This window comes from Megalobrama amblycephala, linkage group LG7 (genome assembly GCF_018812025.1).
Source record: "Megalobrama amblycephala isolate DHTTF-2021 linkage group LG7, ASM1881202v1, whole genome shotgun sequence".
Classification (NCBI taxonomy): domain Eukaryota; kingdom Metazoa; phylum Chordata; class Actinopteri; order Cypriniformes; family Xenocyprididae; genus Megalobrama; species Megalobrama amblycephala.
In genome coordinates, this window is record NC_063050.1 from 8,498,325 (window position 1) to 8,523,244 (window position 24,920).

The 24,920-nt window shown below is 36.4% G+C and overlaps 3 protein-coding genes across 4 annotated transcripts in view; all 3 read right to left on the bottom strand.

Moving 5' to 3' along the window:
• The window catches only part of LOC125271224 (B-cell receptor CD22-like), a 1,156,500-nt gene that overhangs the window by 538,843 nt on the left and 592,737 nt on the right, over positions 1–24,920 (bottom strand). The gene's annotated exons all lie outside the window — the stretch shown is intronic.
• Positions 1–24,920, bottom strand: part of LOC125271198 (hemicentin-1-like) — a 987,774-nt gene that overhangs the window by 519,146 nt on the left and 443,708 nt on the right. The window lies entirely within an intron of this gene.
• LOC125271251 (polymeric immunoglobulin receptor-like) lies at positions 657–16,619 on the bottom strand. 2 transcript variants are annotated; one of them, XM_048195305.1, is made up of 6 exons: positions 16,425–16,579; positions 2,762–2,950; positions 2,284–2,601; positions 1,731–2,048; positions 1,312–1,638; positions 657–993 (listed from the first exon to the last, which is right to left on the bottom strand). In XM_048195305.1, exons 2-6 carry the CDS (start codon positions 2,799–2,801, stop codon positions 887–889), a joined length of 1,110 nt encoding a protein of 369 aa, XP_048051262.1. In that variant the 5' UTR covers positions 2,802–2,950; positions 16,425–16,579; the 3' UTR covers positions 657–886. The 2 variants fall into 2 exon arrangements, with proteins under 2 accessions (XP_048051262.1, XP_048051263.1); XM_048195306.1 differs by lacking the exons at positions 657–993; positions 1,312–1,638; positions 1,731–2,048; positions 2,284–2,601; positions 2,762–2,950 and adding exons at positions 14,327–14,668; positions 14,973–15,299; positions 15,396–15,710; positions 15,947–16,264 and having other exon boundaries at positions 16,425–16,619.

Consider the following 24,920-nt stretch of genomic DNA (forward strand, 5'->3'; position numbering starts at 1 on the left):
CGCCTTAGCGTTTCTCTAGGCTCTATTTGTTAAAAGAGAAAGGTAGAAGCCTGTGGGAAGGTCAGCTTGGGCAGTCAAAGGGAATGCTGTCACTGACAGCCTGGTGTGACCCGAGGGGGAGTTGCTGGGCAGTTTGAGAACTGCCTTGAGGTCTTTGCCTCAGCCATATTTTTTGGCAGGCACTCCCCTCCAGCATGGCGGCGTGGGTATATCGTTCCCCAATGCGTTCTGTTCAACGCAGAGTGGAGTTCCCTTCGAAAGGGAACGTCTCAGGTTACGTATGTAACCATAGTTCCCTGAGAACAGGGAACGAGACTCTGCGTTCCTTTGCCATGCTTCAGGTTGCCTGCCTTCAGAACAGTCCCTCAAGACGATAAGATAGTGACTGTCTCTCCAGGTGCTCCCTTTATACATCCGGGTCGCGCCGTATGACGTCATAGGCTGTCGCCGGCCAATAGCAATTGGAGTTGTTGGATAGTGCTTTCGACACCTTGGTCACGTGACGGTTCCCCAATGCATTCTGTTCCATGCAGAGTCTCGTTCCCTGTTCTCAGGGAACTATGGTTACATACGTAACCTGAGACGGTTTTACCTCAGATTGAATTGAGATGCTACAGTCTGACAACAGAAAACAATATGAGTGCTTATGAGTGACATCACTTTATTTTTATATTACTTTTTACATTTAATATTGCTTCAAAGCAGCTTTACAAAAAATCACAAATTACTGTTTTAAATCCACAAGTGAGCAACTGCAGCAAGCAAAAACTAAAAATAATAAAAAACTTCATTAAATGTTACAAGAACATCTGTTTAGACAGTATTTGGTGCTCAATGTTAATCTTGAACTCTGTTTACTGCACATCTGTCTGACCAGATAAATCAATCACTTTATACACATTCTCTGATGTTGAGATTCAACTGATGATGATGAAGATGATGATGATGATGATGATGATGATGATGAAGATGATGATGTAGTTTCTGGAAATCCTGTATATAAAACAATGAAACAGTGAATTTCTAAAGGATGTTTTTTCACACCCAGAACTTGACACTCTTTTCTCATGATACAGACACTTGTTACTGATGTCATTCACACACTCCCTACACAGAATTCATGTTTGCTGACACACAGACACTTACAAAAAGAATCATAAACTGTTTTTTTGAGTTTCTGGAGCTTAAGCCTGTGATTTCACACTGAATAATACAGTACAGCAGAGTTACTGGATCAGCAAACACTGTATTAATACAAATTAATTGTTTTAATTGCATTATGATTAATATCAGTGAGAAAATCGCCCGTACCTGTAACATGGATCAGGACTCGTGTGATGAAGCTCTTGTGTCCTTGATCAGACTGAACTCCACACCAGTATTCTGAATGTTGTTCAGTCACATGACTGATGCTTCCCGTCAGGAGCTGCTCTTCTCTGTCATCATACAGCTGGATCTTTCCATCAGGACTCCATCTTCTGCTCTCCTTCACAGACGTCTCTTCAGCACAGAGATCAGCTCCAGATCTCCAGCAGAGAAACTTCACATCACTAATGTGGGATTGTGGGTATTTGCAGCTGATGTTCACAGATCCTCCTGCAGCAGCTGATAGACTGATGCTCTTCACACAACAATCATCTGTTTCAGATCCAAATCAAGTGCAGCAATGTTACAATGACCAGATATATTCATGGATTCTGTCAAATAATGCAGAAATGAAAGCGTCTCACCGTCTCTGATGATCAGATTAAACTCAGAGAAGAAACTGTATTCTTCAGAAACTTTGACTGTAATCTTATATTCTCCAGAGTCGTTCTCATTCAGATCTCTGATAAACACACGTAAGAGACCTGCAGATCTGTCATCCTGAACGGATAATCGTCTGTCCTGTTCCCATCCTGCTGCTCTGTTAGTGATTATTACAGTAAAACATTGACCTCCAGTTTTACAGATGTTTATCAATGGACTCACTTCTTGCTTCTCATATTTGAAGTTTATAATGATGTTTCCTCCTGAATATCCTCTCACACTCCTGATTTGTTGTTGATCTGTTGAACACAAACTCAGATCATTTGTCATTTTGTTCTCAATATAAACACATATCTGCTCACTTTACTGAAACATTTATGAATGAAGATTATGAGTGTAAATCTTACATTAGATAAAAAAGTTACTAATGGAGTCTGTTTTGAGTTTCAGGTGTGAACGGCAGTAATTACAGTCAGTGTTGAGTATCGTGATGTTGTGGAGATCATCATGGGTTTGAGGCTCTCAGTTACTCACCTCTTATAACCTTCAGATTCACTTCAGTGTATAAATCTTTTCCAACTCTTTCAGTTCCACACCAGTACGTGTCAGAATCCAGTTCTCTCAGATCTCTGATGGTCACAGTGAAGACTGCTGATCTTGTGTCGTCATACAGAGAGAATCTTCCAGATTGAACCCATTTATCTTTCTCATCAGTCTTGATTTGGTTTATGCACTCTGACCACTGTCCTTTACAAAAATACTTTACATATGCTGTATATCCTCTATCATATTTGCATTTGATCGTGACTCCTCCTCCTGAATATCCCGTCACACTGATGGAGCTCACGACTCCTACAACAAACCAGCATCAAACAGACTTTAATATATTTATGAGACTACACAGAAATGAACTTTCTTCAGCAGTCACTAGAACATCATGAAGTGAAGTGAAAGACTTTCCTCATCAAATCTGTGCTGTTTTTAGTGATTTACTCTGAGTTCAGATTCTTACCAGGAATCATCAGCAGAGTGAAAGTCAAGATGATCTTCATTCTTCTCTCTTATTAAATGATCTTCTCTGTTGTCAGTAGATTCAGTTCTTCTGAAGCTCTCGATGTGTGTTCAGATGAGTTTTGAGTGTTTCTTTCCTGGTTACATGTTTAACATGAAGTGCTGAATGTGACGGAGACGCCCACTTCCTCTGAGAGAGAGAGAGAGAGAGAGAGAGAGAATTTGAATTTTAATACACCTTTATTAAACCAAAAAAGGTTTCACAATATTACAAAATCACGAAGCAAAAAATAAATAAATAAATAATAAATCAATCAATCAATGAAAAAGCAAGCATTAATTCTTCATCATCATCAACTGTACAAAGGACCTCATTTATCCCCCAAATGTACATAAAAGACTTCACACATTTAATCATTTTATAATAGGCATGCTCTATTCTAAGCCGAGCTGCGACCAAGCCTTTAAAAATCTTCAACACATCCAGAGAACCCTGTCCAGACAACTTATTTTTTCTTGATTTCCAGATAGCAAGTTTTGCTATACCAGACAAAAAATTCAATAAAATCAACTGACTTTTCCTTTTTTCTGTATACTTTGGACCACATATAAACATTTCAAAAGAGAAAGCTTCACCAATTTCAATAAACCATTGAGATAAAAGTGAAAACAATTCATTTAGCCTAGTACACTGTACGAATAAATGAAAAACTGTTTCAGCCTCTGTACAGAAGGGACAACCCACCCCAACAGAAGGATCAATGTGCACCACGTATCTGTTTGTGGCTATCGCCCCATGTACAATCCTCCACTGAAGGTCACCTGTTCTTTTATCAATTGGGTGTTTGTATAAGGACCGCCAGCAGCCTCTAGGGGAAGAAACAACTCCAAAAAATTCAGTCCATTTTGTTCTAGTCAGTCCACTCAAAAAATTTGCATTAGATGCTTTTACACAGGAGATATATAGGGCTTTTTTTTCCTACTTCTTCAAAAATTTCAAGCTGAGGGGTTTTAAAAGACAAAAGACTCTTTCCATCATCTTGCCAATCTCCCACAGCAATAGTTACATTAAGAGAGGGGAAAACATAAGGAATCCCTTTTCTCCATTGATCAACTGCTATGGAGTCATTTGTCAAAGTCTTATGTTCCCCATGCAAAGACGTTAAAATTTCAGTAGTAACTTGTTCCAGCAGGCGCAAGGATCTCACCCCAGTCCTTTCACTAAGTTCCTCTGTGCTTGTATTTAAAAGATGCCCCAACTTTGTACATCCAGCAGCCGTAAAACATGCACGCAGACTGACACCAGACATAAGTCTTGAAGGTAGAAAATTGTTCAGAAAAAGTGGCTCTTCAAAAAGCCATAATCCATAATTTGTGTCTGATGAACGTGAAATGGTAAAAACCTTCCATGCCTCCATGACTGATTTATAAAACAACGTAAGACTCGCCCGATCTTCATTCTGAAGCTCCATCAAGAACAAATGTTTGTCCAGTCCCATACCTCTGACCCGCCTGAGAAGAGCAGAAGCTGTCTTTAGCCATGATACATCTGTATGTTACAACAGTCTTTGAGCTGCTTGTAGCCGGAAAGCCATAATTCGGGCTCTTATGTCTATCAAACCTTGACCTCCTTCTTGAAAAGGAAGACCAGACCAAAAAAAAAAGTTTCCTTTGAATTTCTTCAATAATTCCAGCAGGTGGTTGTAACACACATACTTTGTGCCACAAGGTAGAAGCGACTAAATTATTAGTCACTAAAATCCTCCCCCTATAGGACAACTGAGGTAGCAACCATTTCCATTTAGACAACTTGCTGCACACTTTCTCCACTATACCCTCCCAATTTTTCTTTTGAAAATCATTTGACCCCCCAAAAAACTCCTAACAATTTAAGTCCCTCCTTACCCCACTTAAGGTCCCCAGGTAATTTTGGGAGATTCTCAGATTCCCCTTTACCAGCCCAAAAAGCTTCACTCTTAGCCCAGTTCACTTTAGCTGATGAAACTTTCTCATAAAGACTGAGCACCTCAGATAAACACTTAATATATTTAGTGTGATTCACAAAGACTGTAATGTCATCAGCATAAGCAGAGAGAGAAATTTTTGAGTCTAAAGAAAAACCAGGCACTTTAAAACCTGACAGTCCTTCTCTAAGTTTAATAAGCAATGGCTCAATTGCTAAACTATATAGCTGACCAGACAATGGACAGCCTTGTCTAATACCCCTTAAAATAGGAATTGGCCGACTCAAAGTGCCTCCTATCTTAACCATACATGATGCACCGTTATATAATAACTGTATCAAATTTAAAAAAGTTTCACCAAAACCAAAAACCTTCAATACATTAAAAAGATAATTGTGATCAACACGATCAAAAGCCTTCTCTTGATCCAGAGCAATTAGTCCAACATCCACATTAAAACCATTGCAAATATCTATAATGTCTCGTACTAAAAACAAATTGTCCATAATAAACCTCTTTGGAATACAATATGATTGATCCTTATGTACAACCAACCCCAAATAATTTTTTAATCTATTTGCCAGACATTTTGAAAATATTTTATATTCTGTTGTAAGAAGAGCAACAGGACGCCAATTCTTCAATAAGGCTAAATCTCCTTTTTTTTTGGCAATAATGATAAAACAGCATACTGACAGGTAGTAGGTAAAACACCCTCTTTTATAGATTCACATAAAACATCAAAATAATCATGTCCAATGCAATTCCAAAACTTCTTATAAAAGTCTGCTGGCAGTCCATCTATTCCAGGGGATCTTCCTGAAGTAAGTTGTCCCACAGCAGCAGTAATTTCCTTAAATGTTATATTAGCATCCAAAACAGTTTTAGATTCAGAGTCCAGCTGAGGAAGACCTTGAAGAAGTTGTGTCATCAATTCATCATTTTCACAGTTTTCTGCAGCATAAAGATTTGAATAAAAATCCACAGCATGGTTTCTCATTTCTATAGTCTTATATGTTATCCTCCCATCAGGGAGTTTCAGACATGGCATTTGTTTTTGTTGAGCCACCTTATATTCCAAGTTAAAAAAAAAAAAGAAGTTGGTGCATCCATCTCTGCTAAAGACATGAAACAGGACCTTATCAAAGCTCCCTTTACTTTTTCATTTAGGACCAGACTTAGCTCTCCTCTTTTCTTTCGTAAATCTTCATACAGTACAGAATTATGTGCATCAACAAGCTGCAATTCCATCAGTTGAATTTGCTTTTCAAGTGATTCAATCACATTCTTTATTCTACTACTACAGTTGGCTGAATACTGTTGACAAAAGGTTTTAATTTGAGTCTTACCTACATCCCACCACTGTTTCAAGTTTTCAAAATAACTTTTTTTTTTTTTCCAGTTTTCCCAAAAGAAAACAAAATTATCACAAAAACCAGCATCCTGAAGCAATTTAACATTAAAATGCCAATAAACAGACTTTCTAGGAACATCTGACATGGTCATTGTCATAATAATTAAATGATGATCAGAAAAGCCTACAGGACAAATGCAACATTCAATTACTCTACTACTGAAATATTTAGACACATAAAATCTATCTAGTCTGGCAGCACTAACTCTATTATTAAAAGTCTTAATCCATGTATACTGTCTATCATCAGGGTGTTTTATTCTCCACATATCCAGTAATTGGAATTCTTTTATAAGTTTTGTCAATGCACTTGAAGACTGTATATGAGGTTCTTCAGTATTACAATCTATAGTAAAATTTATTGTGCAGTTCCAGTCTCCACCAATAATAACACATCCTTCACTGGAACACTTTTTTAGACTCTCATTGAGTATATTTAAAAAATGTAAGCGCTCCTGTCCCACTGTTGGCGCATAAATATTAATTAGAAAAACAAGCATTCCTTCAATCTTAGCTTTAACTACCAATAAACGACCCTTTACTGGTTCCTCTGTACTTATAATATCTACCCTTATGATTGGAGAGAAAAAGATTCCTACCCCTCTGCTTAAATTTGTACCATGACTAAGAATTTTATGTCTCTTCCACCACAAATTCCACTCAATTTCATTCTTTATATCACTATGAGTTTCTTGCAGGAAGACAATATCAAGTTTTTTTTGTTCAATTGTTTCATAGACTACAGCACGTTTTACACTATCCCTCCCACCATTAATATTTAAAGAGCCTATCCTCAAAACCTCCATACTCAAGATTAAGATGGAAAATAAAGAGTAAAGCATGATATGAAAGCAAGGAAAAGACACCATGTGATACATGATTATTTTAGATTTTAGATTTGCTCTTTTTTCTAGTAATTGCTTTGCCTTTTCTTATAGTGGTAAGATGCTTTTTCAGCCGAAAACGCTTCTTCTCACTAAATTCCTCAACTCCAACAGTCCTCTGATAAAACATAACAGATTGAACAAATCTGTCTACATCAGAAAAGAAATCATTTATGTTAATTTGTTTACCGTACGTCTCATCCAGGAAACCATTGATTTCTTCAAGACTATACAAGGAATCTTTATTGAAACCTCCTGAAAAAACTGCCTGAGACACATTACAGTTTTTTACGATTGCTTACACACTAAAATTAAACTTTTCCCACAATTAGCAAAACCTTACACTCAAGGAGCAAAACACAAAGCTAGATCTGCACAACTATAAGCACATTCTCAGCCTCACACTTTTTGCAAAACACTACACACATTGTTTTGCACAACACTAAACACACTTCTCTACATTAGACACAGAAATCTAACATAATGTCACTTCTTTGCCATTTCAAGACACTGCTTTCCAAAATACCACACCTATAAACCAATTGATCAAACACAGCCGTCAGGTGTGAAGACACTTGGGTGCTTAACTGTAAACTCAACAATCAGGTGCTATAGTACTATGAAAAGGCAAAATGTGAGTTTATGAGTCTTCAACAAAATGAAAGGCAATGTTGCAGTAAGAGGGAGAGGGAGAAACATAATTTTGAATCATTTTGAATGTCCCGGGCCAACGCGGTGGTAACATCCCAATGTATGTTGCAATCACACAGAATGAGGTCCTCCACCAGCATGCCAACTTAGGCTCTTACAACACGGCCCACATATTCACATTTTAGACAGACTGCACAAAATCGTCACAGCAGAAGACCAAATGGATGCAGAGCAGATGAGATACATTGTCATATGGGACAATGTAAATTTCCACCTATCTGCCCTGGTCAAAAAACTGGTTTCATTAGCATCCACAATTTTCACTCCAATACATCCCACCATACGGTCCCTTCCTTAAACCCATTGAAGAGTTTTTTGTTTGTTTGTTTGTTTGTTGTTTTTTTGGCATGGAAGGTTTACAATCTCCAGCCCTGTGTCAGGATGTGCCTCATTCAAGCCATGGAGAAGGCCTGACCGAACTGATGCAGGATCTGTGCAAGGATGGATTCACCTTTCAAGAAGATTCCCTCACTGTCTTGCGTGAAAGGACATCGCCTGAGATGTGGATGAAGCGCTATGGCCAGATCCAGCTAGGCCAAGAGATGATGCTTTGGTGTTTTGTCTCCACAAATATTTTTGTTCGTGTAATATATTATATTTAGAATATGTTCTAATTTTCAGTGCAAAATATAACCTTTGGAAAGGCATTGATGTATTGAATGGTTTTACAATGTGGTGAGAAATAAATATTTTCATCAATGTGCAGTACTGATCTTGTGTTTATATATATATATATATATATATATATATATATATATATATATATATATATATATATATATATATATATATATACTGTATATATTCATGTACTTTACTCTAACAATATCTCTGAAAAAATCAAACCCAGACTATATAATTAGAAAAGTATAAAAGTTACAAGTGTTTAAGATTGAGCACAGCAGTGTGTAAATGAATCAAACAGAATCAGAATGTATGAACCATGTGTGTTCCTTACGGTGTCAAAGTTGGGTTTTGTTAAATTAATGTAAAGTTTTGAATGAAGTGTTTCATTTTGCAAATGATCTGAAGTGTTGTGCTACTTTGGTGTAGGGTTGTGTTAATTGTGTGTAGTGTTTTGACAAACCGGGCCCTGTTTTCAAAATTGTGCTTAAGCAATCGTAAAAAACTGTAAATGCAAGTCCCTGTGAACCACCATCATTTTCACACATAGAAACTTGTGACTCTGTATCATCCGATTGCTCCTCTTCCACATCCTCATCATTCAAGACGCCTAAATACGATTTTTTTTCCATTCCATCATTTGCAATTTCCAACTGTTTAGTACCTCTAGCTACTTCATCAGTAACATCAGGAGTTAAATCCATTACGCAATTCTTTGGGCCTACATTAACTACATCACCGTCATTTTCAGTGTCAACAAGTAACGCATCATCTGAATTAACAGCACTCACCTCAACAAGTGGAACAACCTCGTCTTTGGACGCCGCAACCAGATCAACGTCATTATTTGCGACCCCACTCTCTGATCCTGCCGCGCTCTCCTCACCTGTTTTCTTGTGTGGACACGTAAGACGCTTGTGTCCGATGTCTCCACACTCGAAACATCTTATGCTGCCAGTAGTTGCATACACCATATACAACCTTCCTTCATGTTTCACACGGAAATTAATATCCAGTGTATTCTCAGGTGATTCTAGCACCATGTAAACATACCGTCTGAAAGACGCAACGTGCTTCAGAGCCGGATGTTTACATCCAAGCGTAACAGTTTTAAAGGGACTAACAATTTTCCCAACTCACGTTGCAAAACTTCATTAGATATGAAAGGCGGGATATTTGAAACTGTTACTTTCGTTGTCAAAGTATACGGCGGAGAAAGTTGCACAAACGCATCATTAACAGTAGCACCAGTTACAATTAAACGGTTGACAAGATTTTGTTCCTTCAAAAAAACAACAACAGCCTGATTCATGCGTGATGCCGATACAATATTCTCATGACCAATCTGATCACCAACTGCAATTAAAACATCCTCCACAGTAGAATTATCCTCAGGAACGCACCTGAAACCATTACGGAGTGATAATGGCGGCGTCTCATCAAGAGACGCCATTCTGCCAAACAAACACCAGTATTCAACTATTTTACAATTTCCTTTCTAAATCATGTATTTTCTAGACAGAAAAACAAAAATAAATAAAGAAAAGCTAGATTTAGAAACTCTCACCACACCGCAGCTCTCACCACCACCACTCTCACCAACTCCCAGCATGCAACAGAGAGTGAGAGAGAGAGAGAGAGAATTTGAATTTTAAGTTAACCTTTATTATTATAAAAGATTTACTATTACTATAAAAAATTACAAATGATTTACATAAACAGAAAACTAAAACGATTTTTAAAAAACCGAACAAACAAACAAACAAACAAAAAAACTTTAAAACCAATGTGTCATACAGTGCACATAATTCTTCATTTAATCCCCATAATTCTTTGAACTTTGGTAGATATTTCACCAACTTATAGTATGCATACTCCACCCTCAATCGAGAAGCTACAAAACCTAAAACCATAGACACAACACTTACTGCCCCAACAGTCTGTTTTTTCTTGTCTTCCAAATGACCAATTTTGCAGTGCCAGATGAAAAAAAAAAAAAAAATCTTTTGAACAATACTTTGGCCCAAAAATGAACAATTGAAAAGAAAATTCCTCACACAGTGACAACAACCAATTACTAAATGAATCAAAAAGATTAACCAATCATGAACACTGTACAAAAAGATGAAAAACTGACTCTGCCTCAAAAAGGACATCCCACCACAACATGACAGCTTTCATCTTCCACTCAGTCTTCCACTCAGTCTTCCACAGCCACACTTACAATAATGGAGGAAAATATATATCCATGCCCCTCCACCCATTCATTTAGGACAACTTCATAGTGTGCTCTCAAGTCCTTGAATATCTCTGCAGGTCACTGTTATAAAAAACGGATTGATTTCACACCACTTCTTTGGCTCAAATCTCACACATTACTTCTCAGGATCTGTCCCAGCTTATTACACCCAGCCGCTGACAGTCGAGCTCACATATTTTAAGAGGACAACACTCTTGAAGGTAAAAAGGAGTTCAAAAACAGTGGTTCCTTTAATAACCAAGACCAGCAGGTAGTCACATAGTGACAGTAGTCACATGAATCATATATGATCCTCCTTCATGTTTTATTTGAAAGGAGACTGTAACCAATTTAGCACATGTACGTCTGCAAGATGTCTGTTAAAGATCACTTCATCTGGAAAGCATCTGCTGTGTACAAACAGCTGATAGAGGTCTTTAAGATGTCTGTTTTACATGCACTCTATCATAAACATCTTAAAGACAAATTCGAAACAACTATTTGACATCTGACAGGAACGTCCTTTTGCAGATGAGTAAACACTCAAAAAAAAAAATGTCTTCCAGATGTAAACATGTACATCAAATAGACATCTCAGAGATGTATGTGTGCTATCAGGGTACCATCAGGTGATTTTAAAAACATGTAAACCTGTCTCCTCCCAGCCAACACACCATGGTGGGGCCCAGATGGGTGTCACCTGGGCAGCCTAACTGGGGCCCAGCCGGTTTTGTCCACGGTTTCCATGGAGGCCCCACATGGGTTAGCCCAGATGAACTGAACACTGCTCAGTGTGCACACTACAGGCTGTTAAATGAAACACAGAAACATGCTGGAGTTAATGAGATAATTAGGTGATAACGAGCAGAATCACTGAAGGACAGAGAAACAACAAGAACTACAACTTCAGCCACAGCCTTCGATTAAATCAACTGAAGATAAAAGACATTAAATCTCTAAAGATCTGATTAAACATCTTCACAAACAGCATTACCAGCTTCACTTATCACTAACCAGACTGACTATATTTCTGACATTCATCTACAAAAGTTGTTATTGAGAATTACCAGAGGATTAGATGTTGATGATTTGTTGAAAATAAGTTTGGTTTGATGTCACCATGATCGAGGTCAGCGCTTACTTCAGTTAGGCAGTTTGACTCTTAACTATAACTTTAAATTTTTTCTATGGCTGTTTGTTATGGCAAGAAAAGCAAGAGACAATGTGGTCGGTTGCTAAATGATAAAAATATAGTCATCATTTAGTGGCTTAATTCACTGATCTAATGACTGAGCTTTTTATGAGCAAAATGTGATTAACTTTGTGCTGAATCTTTTATGGAATTACAACAATAAAAATGTTTTAATCAGAAAATTTGAAAAATATATTGTTCACTAAACACTTCAAACCTTCTGCAAGATTCACTTACACAGACATCAAGAATCAGCGTATGAATCTCAACAATGGTGACATGCTTCATGCTGCAATGCATTCTGGGAGCCATGGATGAGTTTTGTATGAGGCACCCAGAATGCATTGCAGCATGAAGCATGTCACCATTGTTGAGATTCATACGCTGATTCTTGATGTCTGTGTGTGACTATGTCTTGCAGCTGTTTTAAACCATTTAATGTACATTGTATTTTTTTTCAGATTTATTATTTTGATCTGGTTTTTATAACTTTTTTTTTAGCTGTTCTGGAGAAGATCCAGCAAAAAATTAATAACTTTGTTTTCATATACAGCTCAGCCATTAGATCAGTGAACAAAGCCACACCATGATGACAATTAGGTTCATATCATTGAACAGCTGACAACAGCTAAACACATTGTTTCTTGCTTTTCTTGCCATAACAAACAGCAAGATCAGCCAGAGAAAACATTGAAAGTTATAGTTAAGAGTCAAACTGCCTAACTGAAGTAAGCGCTGACCTCGATCACGGTAACATCAAACCAAACTTATTTTCAACAAATCATCAACATCTAATCCTCTGGTAATTCTCAATAACAACTTTTGTAGATGTTTGTCAGAAATAAAGTCAGTCTGGTTAGTGATAAGTGAAGCTGGTAATGCTGTTTGTGAAGATGTTTAATCAGATCTTCAGAGATTTAATGTCTTTTATCTTCAGTTGATTTCATCGAAGGCTGTGGCTGAAGTCGTAGTTCTTGTTGTTTCTCTGTCCTTCAGTGATTCTGCTCGTTATCACCTAATTATCTCATTAACTCCAGCATGTTTCTGTGTTTCATTTAACAGCCTGTAGTGTGCACACTGAGCAGTGTTCAGTTCATCTGGGCTAACCCATGTGGGGCCTCCATGGAAACTGGGTGCAAAACTGGCTGGGTCCCAGTTAGGCTGCCCAGGTGACACCCATCTGGGCCCCACCATGGTGTGTTGGCTGGGCTATAAGACATAACATGCTTCAATGCCGGGTTTTTACACACCAGAGAAATCACTCTGAAGTCTGAACAGACTCACAATCTTGTCAAAGAGCAGTAATTCATGCTCTAATACATCATCAGAGGTACGGCGACACATTTGAAATCACTACTTTACTAGATGTATTTGTATCCCTGTGTCAGTCACTTGATTAATAAGATGTTATTCATTCTGGAAATATTCTCATGGCCTTCATTCTCTAGAACATCCTCCACCATCACTCTGTTCTCCGGCACACACCTAAAGCCACTGCACAGAGAAATGGATGGTGTCTCTGTGTGGATCCCCATCCTCCTATCCTCCTATCCTCTTACACTACTCACACTTTTCTCACAAAAATTTGATCAATACCAAACCATGCAAGAAAAAAAAAAGAAAGAAAGAAACATATTGGGGAAAAAAAAGTGGTGAACTTTCACAACTTGACTCTTTGTCAAGACTCTTGCCCAACACCGCTCTCACCCACAACCTCCCAGCATGCATGTGTGTATTAATAAAGAGGGAAGTCAAACTATTTCTTCACACAGGCTTCACATGAACACACAGACGCAGAACAAACGTGCGCAGATAAAACTCATGTTATTTTACAAAGATTTTCTCAGATTAATTCTATTTAAAAGGCTTAGTTTAATGTTTTTCCAGAACTGTAACATTTAATGTTTTTAACAGATTGAAGCTTTTTTTCAGTGTATCACATTAATTTTAAAGATACTGATGTTGAAAACAGCAGCGGTTCCCATAGTAACTGTATAAACAGTGCAGACTGATTAATTTAGCTCTTAAATGATGTCATCTCCTTTAGCTGTGCGCTGATACATCAGTTATAGATTCATTGTATTTCTAGTTTTACTGATTTATATGTGATCTTTCTCCCCAGTGTGATCTTTAATGAGATAAAATGCTTTTGGCTTAATTAACTTATTGCCTATTGCAGAAAAGAGAAAGAAAGAAAGAAAGAAAGAAAGAAAGAAAGAAAGAAAGAAAGAAAGAAAGAAAGAAAGAAAGAAAGAAAGAACTTGAGAGCATAAATGGATTATTTGGTCAGTCTGAGCTCTACATAATAACTTTGGCTCAACCAATGGAGTGATTATGGGGCGGGGCTATCAGTTTGTCTGACCAATGAAATGATAGTCATCAGTATTTGAATCATGTTTGAAAACAGTCATTTGTGATTGTGTTTGAAGACACTAGTGACCTATAAAATAAACACTTCACCTTTAAACCAGAAAATGAAAGTTTTACCTCAGATTGAATTGAGATGCTCCAAAAACAGAGAAAACAATATAAGAGTGCTTATGAGTGAGATCACTTTATTTTTATATTGCTTTCCATATTCACTATTGCTTCAAAGCAGCTTTACAAAAAAAATCACGAATTACTGTCTTAAATCCACAAGTGAGCAACTGCAGCAAGCAAAAACTAAAAATATATATATTAAAAAACTTCATTAAATGTTTCAAGAACATCTGTTTAGACAGTATTTGGTGCTCAATGTTGATCTTGAACTCTGTTTACTGCACATCTGTCTGACCAGATAAATCAATCACTTTATACACATTCTCAGATGTTGAGATTCAACTGATGATGATGAAGATGATGATGAAGATGAAGATGATGATGTAGTTTCTGGAAAGTCTGTATATAAAACAATGAAACAATGAATTTCTAAAGGATGTTTTTTTTCACACCCAGAACTTGACACACTTTTCTCATGATACAGACACTTGTTACTGATGTCATTCACACACTCACTGCCCAGAATTCATGTTTGCTGACACTTAGAAAAAAAGAGTTGCGAGTTTGTTTGATTTCACACTGAATAATACAGTACATAATGTTACTGGATGAACACCATTTACTGCAGTTAAAACACTGTAGTAATACAAATTAATTGTTTTAATTGCATTATAGTTAATATCAGTGAGAAAATCACCTGTACCTGTAACATGGATCAGGACTCGTGTGATGAAGCTCTTGTGTCCTTGATCAGACTGAACTCCACACCAGTATTCTGAATGTTGTTCAGTCACATGACTGATGCTTCCCGTCAGGAGCTCCTCTTCTCTGTCATCATACAGCTGGATCTTTCCCTCAGGACTCCATCTTCTGCTCTCCTTCACAGACGTCTCTTCAGCACAGAGATCAGCTCCAGATCTCCAGCAGAGAAACTTCACATCACTAATGTGGGATTGTGGGTATTTGCAGCTGATGTTCACAGATCCTCCTGCAGCAGCTGATAGACTGATGCTCTTCACACAACAATCATCTGTTTCAGATCCAAATCAAGTGCAGCAATGTTACAATGACCAGATATATTCATGGATTCTGTCAAATAATGCAGAAATGAATGAAAGCGTCTCACCGTCTCTGATGATCAGATTAAACTCAGAGAAGAAACTGTATTCTTCAGAAACTTTGACTGTAATCTGATATTCTCCAGAGTCGTTCTCATTCAGATCTCTGATAAACACACGTAAGAGACCTGCAGATCTGTCATCCTGAACGGAGAATCGTCTGTCCTGTTCCCATCCTGCTGCTCTGCTAGTGTTTGTTACAGTAAAACATTGACCTCCAGTTTTACAGAAATATTTCACATGGTACACGTGTTTCATCTCATATTTGTAGTTTATAATGACGTTTCCTCCTGAATATCCTCTCACACTCCTGATTGGTTGACCTGTTGAACACAAACTCAGATTATTTGTCATTTTGTTCTCAATATAAACACATATCTGCTCACTTTACTGCAACATTTATGAATGAAGATTATGAGTGTAAATCTTATCAGGAGATAAAAAGGTTATTGATGGAGTCTGTTATGAGTTTCACGTGTGAACGGCAGTAATTACAGTCAGTGTTGAGTATCGTGATGTTGTGGAGATCATCATGGGTTTGAGGCTCTCAGTTACTCACCTCTTATAACCTTCAGATTCACTTCAGTGTGGAAATCATAACTAAATCTTTCAGCTCCACACCAGTACGTCCCAGAATCCAGTTCTCTCAGATCTCTGATGGTCACAGTGAAGACTGCTGAACTTGTGTCGTCATACAGAGAGAATCTTCCAGAACGAACCCATTTATTTTTCTCATCAGTCTTGATTTGGTATATGCACTCTGGCCACTGTACTTTACAAAAATACTTTTCATATGCTGTATATCCTCTATCATATTTGCATGTGATCGTGACTCCTCCTCCTGAATATCCCGTCACACTGATGGAGCTCACGACTCCTACAACAAACCAGCATCAAATACACTTTAATATATTTATGAGACTACACAGAAATGAACTTTCTTCAGCAGTCACTAGAACATCATGAAGTGAAGTGAAAGACTCTCCTCATCAAATCTGTGCTGTTTTTAGTGATTTACTCTGAGTTCAGATTCTTACCAGGAATCATCAGCAGAGTGAAAGTCAAGATGATCTTCATTCTTCTCTCTTATTAAATGATCTTCTCTGTTGTCAGTAGATTCAGTTCTTCTGAAGCTCTCGATGTGTGTTCAGATGAGTTTTGAGTGTTTCTTTCCTGGTTACATGTTTAACATGAAGTGCTGAATGTGACGGAGACTCCCACTTCCTCTGAGAGAGAGAGAGAGAGAGAGAGATTAATAAAGATTAATAAAGAGGGAAGTGAAAGTAAGACATCTGATGGACACAAACGCAATCAGCAGCGGTTCACACGATCAATTAAATGCACATTTCTGACAGATTAATATGGTAAATATTTAAATGGTAAACATTTACATTTTGATAATAGTCTAAACATTAAAATGAAAATTAATTTAAGACTCAAAATTTATGTACTTGTTTACTTATTAGCATATTACGTCAGACACATTATCATTGAAAATAAGTGAATTGACTGAATTCACATTCATAAACCTCACCTTCTGTTGTTTTAATACTAAATATCATCATAAGTTAAACATAATATCAATAAATACACTGTTAGCAATTTCTGTAAATTACACAGTATTTTACTGTAATATGAACTGTATTTTACTGTAAAACAGTTATACAGTATGTTACTGTATTTAAAAGTTGCATTATGGGAAATATCCCATTGGCATCAATAACATACAGTATTTTTCATTTACTGTAAACTGAAATACAATAAAAACAAATGAGCGTGAAAACTGACCAATCACAGAGAGGCTTATTTTTCCGCTTGGAGAAAGAAGAAAAGGAAGACACTGATGCAAGAACCAGGCAGCAACAAAGGTGTGTACAAATATTCCTGCTTTTTATTAAAATAATTTGTATTTTTGGTTTAACTAAAAGTGTACGTATATGAGTCCATCTTGCCGGGTGTTAGAAAGTAACACTGAAGCAGTGTTAAAGTTAATGAGATAATTGATTGATGATTGAGTGATGATTGACAATTAGTGGAGACACCTGATGATAATAAGCAGAATCACTGAAGGAAAGAGAGAAAAAAGGTGTTAATTAACGTTTTATGAATTTTTCATTTCAAGTCACCATGAAAGAGGTCAGCGTTTGCTTTAGTTGGGCTCTTGACTCTTTACCTTTTATTATTAATTTATCTCTGGTTGCTCCAACTTTGTGTTTGTAAAGCACATTTGTTATGGTCAGAGAAAATATGATCTGGTTACAATATGTTTTGGTGATGATATTGTCATCGTGCGATGGCCTGGTGTCGTTTAGTGTCAAAATCTCTGACCATATGCTTGATGTGTAGCTTTAGTATTAATGATTGTAGTCCTGTGATTTTACAGCTTGAGATCCAACAGTAGTAGAAACTTTTTTTTTTTTAAGAATACATTATGCACTGAAGCTTCAGTGTTTAAACACACACAGACATCAAGAATCAGCATCTGATTCTCAAGAACGGTGACGATAAATAAATACAAAATACTGACAAACAGATCAACTCTGAACATCACAAAACAAGCTACTGTCACAACATAACAACAGAGAAATAAAGCAAACATGAACAATCTACGAAAATTACAGGACAATTCAGCTGCATAATTTATTCATGCAGCAATGCATGATGGGAGCCATGGATGAGTTTTGATTGGTGGCTCCCATCATGCACTGCAACATGAAGCACTTTGTTTGATTGTCACCATTGTTGAGGGTCATATGCTGATTCTTGATGTCTGTGTGTGTTTAAAAAAACCCCTTCAGATTATAAAAGCTCTGCTGGAACTCAAGCGGTAACAGAGATGTACTGTAAAGAAATTTTATAAAATCTATGTAAGCGGATAATACTGGATGTCACCAATGAATCTGACCATTTCACAATGAGAAAACACAACCATTATGACTGCGCTTCCCAAAGCATTGTAAACCTAAATTGATCAATTTTGGCTCACAGCACTTTTGGGAAATGCAGTCCAGTTTCTCTGGCCATAACAAATGTGCTCTACAAACACAAAGTTGGAGCAGCCAGAGATAAATTAATGTTAATAAATAGAGTCAAGAGCCCAACTAAAGGAAATGCTTTTCACCATCATGGTAAAAACTAAACTTTCATTAAAACATTAACATCTAAACATCTGTTCATTCTCAGTAAGAACTTTTGTTGATGTATGACAGAAATCAAATCAAACTGGTTAATAATAAGTGTAATAATGTTTAATGGCTGGAAGTCAGTTGTAGATGTTGTGTCTCGCTCTTTTTCTCTTGTTGTTTCTTCAATGATTCTGCTTATTATCATCAGGTGTCTCCACTAATTGTCAATCATCACTCAATCATCAATCAATTATCTCATTAACTTTAACACTGCTTCAGTGTATGAGAGCAAACACATTCCACTGCGGAGAGTTATTTTAAATTTGTAAGTTTTTAAGATTGTTCTTATGACTGAATTTGTTCATTAATTGTTTTAAAATGCTGTAATGTTAAACGTTTATGTATAAATGTTACTGCAGGCTTGGGGAATATCAGATTTTGTGAAGAAAACTGAAAGTTCAGACTGCAAGAATATTAAAATGTTATTTCAAGTATTACAATTGAACAATTAAAAACAAAATTATAAACGTTATACAGTTGTCATTGTCTTTTTTATTATTTACTGAGACCTGTTAAAATACAGTAATTTACAATTTGTACAGCTTTATAGTAAATAGAAACAGTGGACAATGAATTACAGGAAATTTTACAGTGTAAAGTTATATGTTTTTGATTGTATTAAAATATATTTCTAGAGAAAAGACCTTAAAATTATTGTATTTTTTACAGCAAAAAAAACTATACTGTAAATATGTTTACAGCAAGTTAAATGGTACTGTAAATACTGTATTAATACAGTACTTTTACTGTAAGTTGAATTTACAGTAAGTTACTGGCAAACTGCTGCCAGTAAGTTACTGTAATTTCTACAGGAAGTTTTTTACAGTGTACCACTTTTTGAAAGGGTCAATATTGTCCCGACCACTTTTTGAAACCTCTCGCGGCACGGATATGTAATACAAAAGAAACAGCTCTAGTTGATTATCAGTTTGAGTTAATAATAGGCGATCTGGCGCTAGAATGTGTTGTTTTTGAAATCTTGTTGAGCGCTCGTTGTCGCTGCTATCAGAGGCGCTACAGTGTTCTCTTGGCGCTCGTGCACTGAGCCGTGTTCACACGGACGAGCGCTTCAATCTATCGCTCTGTTGCAGAGACTCTCTTGTTAGGTTGAAATCACAAAACAAAATAGCTACACATAAACGTATCCCTGCTCTTTATATACAATCACTGATGAACATCTTTGGTTTTAATGAGAAAAAAAAAATCATTCATGGTTGGGTTAGAACCCAGAACCTCTTGCATGCTAAATGAAAATGCTGCCACGAGTCTATCAGGACAACCTTATAAGAATTGTGGATCCTCATATTTATTAACTAATGTACATACTCTCGGGACTAATGGCATATTGTATTATAGCAGATGTAAGGAAAAAACTATCATGTTAATTTACGCCACTGCAAACAGCATCCCCAGCTTCACTTATTACTAACCAGATTGACTTGATTTATGTTAGACATCAACAAAGGTTGTTATTGAGAATTAGCAGAGGTTTTAACTCTGTTTCATTTGAAGTCACCATAATGGTGAATAGCTGTTCCATTAGTTGGGCTCTTCACTCTTAATATTCATTTGTTATATCTGACTGCTGTGACAATGTGTTTGTTAAACACATTTGCAGTAGTAGTGAAAGCTAAACAAAACAACTTCAGGTGATGATAGCTGTCTGGTGAATGTTTTGTGAGCATCATGAAATGGGCCATCATTTGAATCTAACAACTGTGATTCATCTACATTATAAACTCTGTGCAGCAGGGGTGCCTGAAAAATACTGTAAAATAACGGTTATTTTACATTATTTTCTGGCGCTCCTGCTGCCAGAAAAGTGCCGTCTTTTCATGGGATTTTTTTTACAGTTTATCTATGCTTTTTTTCTGACAGTATTTTTCTGTTTTTAAACGGACGTTTTCTGGCGCCCCTGCGCCCCTGTGTACTGTAAATATGTGTACAGCAAGTTAAATTGTACTGTAAATACTGTATTAATACAGTATTTTTACTGTAAGTTCAATTTACAGTAAGTTACTGGCAAACTGCTGGCAGTAAGTTACTGTAATTTCTACAGGAAATTTTTTACAGTGTATATAAGTGAATTCTCATTCATAAACCTCACCATCTCTTCATTTTTCCAGCGTATCTTTGTTTGAATGACTCTTTTACTGCTTCAGTGAATCTGGTCTCCACAGGGACGCACATGAAACACATCAGATTAAACCTGCTGGAAACCACAAACCACGAAAGAGAGACACAAAACTGAAACTGAAGTGTGGAAGTCTGGAGGACTGAAGCAGCTCCATCTAGTGTTTAGATGATGTTCAGCACCATGGAGAGCAACTGATCACATGACTGAGATTCATCACCACACACATTCGGAGTCTGACCTGAAGATCTCCTGTTCTCATAGACATGAAATTACACTTCTGAAACATCTTATAACACTGAATAACGGTCCACTTTATTGTTGTGATGAACAATTATCTTTACACAAATACACACATTTTAAGTATAAGCAAGTTACATTACATGAGCATGAACAATAGTTATTGAGTAAATAACAAATGGGTGAGATCTAACATAAATCTGCTGTAATCACTGACTCATAACTGCATATAATGACTCTGATCCTGATCAACACTGAAGATGAACATCATCAGGACCGTCTGTGTCATTCAGTACAGGATGATGGAGCGTGAACTTATTCACTTTAAATGTTAGCGTAAACTGTATTAGTATCAGAGGGGATTGTGGGTAATTGTGGAGTGGCATAGACTGTTTTAGGAAAATCAGAGGGGTTTGTGAGTAACTGATTATTGCACTGTTTATGCCACTTCACAGCAGGGTTTATGGGTAATCGGGCAGTATCATAAAGAGTGCTACAAGAATCAGAGGGTTTTATGGGTAACTGGGTGGTTTTGCAGTCAGTGTGAAGTCTGGTGTCTTTAATCTCCTCATACAGCGTTTGATGAACCTGAGAATGAGAAATTATTCACAGCTTTTGATTAAAGTCATTCATTCAAACACAATCTGATCAACAGTGTGACTTTACAAACCGCTTCACTGTTTTCTGTTCCAGGTTCAGATATTTCAGAGGCTAAATCAGAATCTGTAAAAAAATAAATATACTACATTAAATATAGTAATAATGATAATAATAATTGACATTTAATAATAGTATATAATGTTTCAGTGACACTCAAGATACCAGACTAGCACATGTTTCTCAGTGCACTGACTAGTTGTGACCAGCAGGGGGAAGCAACATCTTTCTATTCACTCATTCCACAGACAACAATGTGAATCACTGACAAACTTCAGACATTATCAGAGGCTGATCTCCATCTTGGTGGACCCACAGATGATCTTGGCAAGAACCGCCGGCATTCTAAAGCCTGCGCCTTAAATCTGTCTACTGCAGCGCTGCCTGTTTCTGAGGCTGTGCCGTTCTCCTCAGTGCTGCCTGTTATACCCTCTCTGTCATGATTCCTGTCTTGTGTTGCCCTGATCTTGAGTGGTCTTTTATGTTCCTGTTTTATACCATGTTTTGTAGTCCTTTGTAGTTTTTCTTCTTGATTAAATCTTTGATTTTTCCCAGGTGTGTCTGTTCACCAATCACCAGTGTTTCTCAAGTCCCTGGTCTGGTGTTTCCTCCCATAGATGTTACGTGTGTGCTGTAAGCATTCAATTCAATTAATTATAACTAAAGGGGTAATTAAATTACAGTGATTAAGAAGAGAATCACCTGTAAATGATTCAGAATTAATATTTAACACTTCATCAATTATATAATAATATTTTATTATGATTACTGATATGAGCAAAGGTAGCCGAAACCTTTAGTTTAAGGCAGTAATTTGAAACACAGCACAAGACACTTGTATGCGTGAAAAATCAAACAAGACATTGAACTACTTCTATGATTACAGGAAACTAAGGCTATCTAAACACACACACACACACACACACACACATAGAGTGAGTTATGAAGAAAGTCTGCAGTACTAGGTCCGTGTACGTTTTGATAGTTTGTTTTCCAATTTGAAATGAAATACGCAGAAACGAGAAAACGGTCGTTTCCCGTTTTTTCGTTTGTTAAAAAAAACGGGAAAAAGAGATTTTGACTCGATTTTCGTTTTTTCGGGTCACGGATAGAAAATGGAAACACGACTTCAAAACTCGTTTTCCACATGTGGGCGGTCATTACACGCCCCTTTCAGCCGATTGGTCAATCAAATCTGAACCAGTGAGGTCATCTTCAGTTCGTTCAACAAAATAACAGTCCTCTGCCGCTATATCAGTAGATGTCATAAATCGGCTTTCTTCTGTGCAACCTAACGCGTATTTCACAGAAATATTTATTTCAGAAATGTTAATCAGCACACAGACTGTTGTAATGCTGTTTGTAGTTTAATATGCATAGTGAAACTGCACTACCCACACACAGAGGAGCGGATGAAAAGCACAGATTAAAAAAAACTACGGTTTTTATTTTATTCTATTTTGAATAAATAGAATAAATCACAATAAATAAGTAGTGTAAGCAATTTGGAAAAACGAACAATTGCTCATCTCTCTTTATTTATTTATTTTATATAGCCTAACATTGCCTGCTGAATTATAGGCTAATGTTAATAGCCTGGTTAAAAGATTGAGGGAATATGTAAAGATCAAACATTAAAGATCAAAATTACAGCTACATAGCTATTTTAGTTATGACAAAAATAATATATAAATGTTAAGCCAAAACAAATTAATTTAAAGCTGAACTAAAAACAGAAACCGGCGTTATAACTACCTCTCTAATTTGACACAAATCCAAATGTTTCAGTATTCACGATTTGGAGGCTAAACTATATTTATTATTTAAACGCTTTTATTGTAGCCTACACAGACTACTTAAAATGAGCAGTATAACTTTTTAGATTTGGTTGAATGTATGTTATTTTGACAGTTAACAGGCTGTGATGTCAAGTTACTAAAACTGATGTTGTGTGTGCGTGAGGCGCCGACGCGTTCACTTGAATTTTCTTATAAAAGCGGAAACAACTTAAAATACTCAGACATTTATGGTCAAATATATGTAACACCATTCGAATCTGTGAAGGGTTAAATAGGCCTATTATTTTTGTACACTCACAATAAAAACAAAACATTGTTCGTAAAATAAAGAAATTTTCTGCCGTCTCAGGGAAAAAATGCGACAATATGAGTGTCGGTTCATTTTTGAGAAGTTCACAGAAAGGAAACCTTTCATTTTGGTAATATGTTAATTAAGTGAAATAAATTTCGCGCATAGACATAGGCTATTTATTCCTTTTATATAATTGAATCATTTGTTGTTCACAGAAGCGCGGCAGGTGCGTGATGATGATGAATCCTCATGTTCTGTTGTTTATTCTGCTATTTGTTCATGTAGGCTAAAACTAAATCCCTGGGATTTTTTTAATGATTCACAGACATTTATCAAATTTCGTTTAATTCTAATTTACTATAATCTTGTCGGTTAATGAAATGATGATGATCGCATCAGTTGAAAGTCAGGGGGAAAAAACAGAAATTATATTGACAAGGCAACAATAATTTTCGTTTAGTTTAAGTTTTTCAAAACATCCACAGAACTGCATACAGTAAATTTTCCCGCTGTTTAAGCCACGAATATTTACAAAATAAAATAATTACAAAAATGATAAAAGATAATAAAATAATTACAAAGATAATAAAAGTTCTATGTTTAATATACGAGAGTTTTTGTTTTGCTGTTGTCCACTAAAGCAATTGACGCAGAATCGCCAATAGCCGTTAAATTGAAATTGAAAGTAAAATGTTCAGGGCCATTTATAGCTAATTCGTTCAAAAGCGAAGGAAAGACAGAAAAAGTGAGGATAGCAAGTAAACTGTGACATATAATAATGTTCACTGTGTTCATAAAAGTGTTTAATTTAAGAGATAAAATCTGTATGACCATTTATAAGCTAAGGAAAACTAAAAAGCCCCCCGATGGTGATACCGTTATTAGGTGTTGCCACCTAGTGGATAGCCTATTTTCTAATATGACTGCATAGTCTAATGCGTCTGCTAAATGATTGAACTTAAATGTATAAAATGTAAACAAAACATTAAAATAAGAAAAAAAAAAATGAGTGCAGCCACTGATCTATAGAGAATAGTCTATGTAGCTATAGCCTATTGATCGGTGGTATTAGCCCAAAGGATGTCATGTGCTTGGTAACAGATGTTGAGGCATTTACATTTTACATTTTAAAAACACAATGACAGCTTAAAAACAGACTTAATTATGTAGTTTTTTAAAGCTTTTTTTTTTTTTTTTTTTTTTTTTTTTATCTGTGCAAACATATT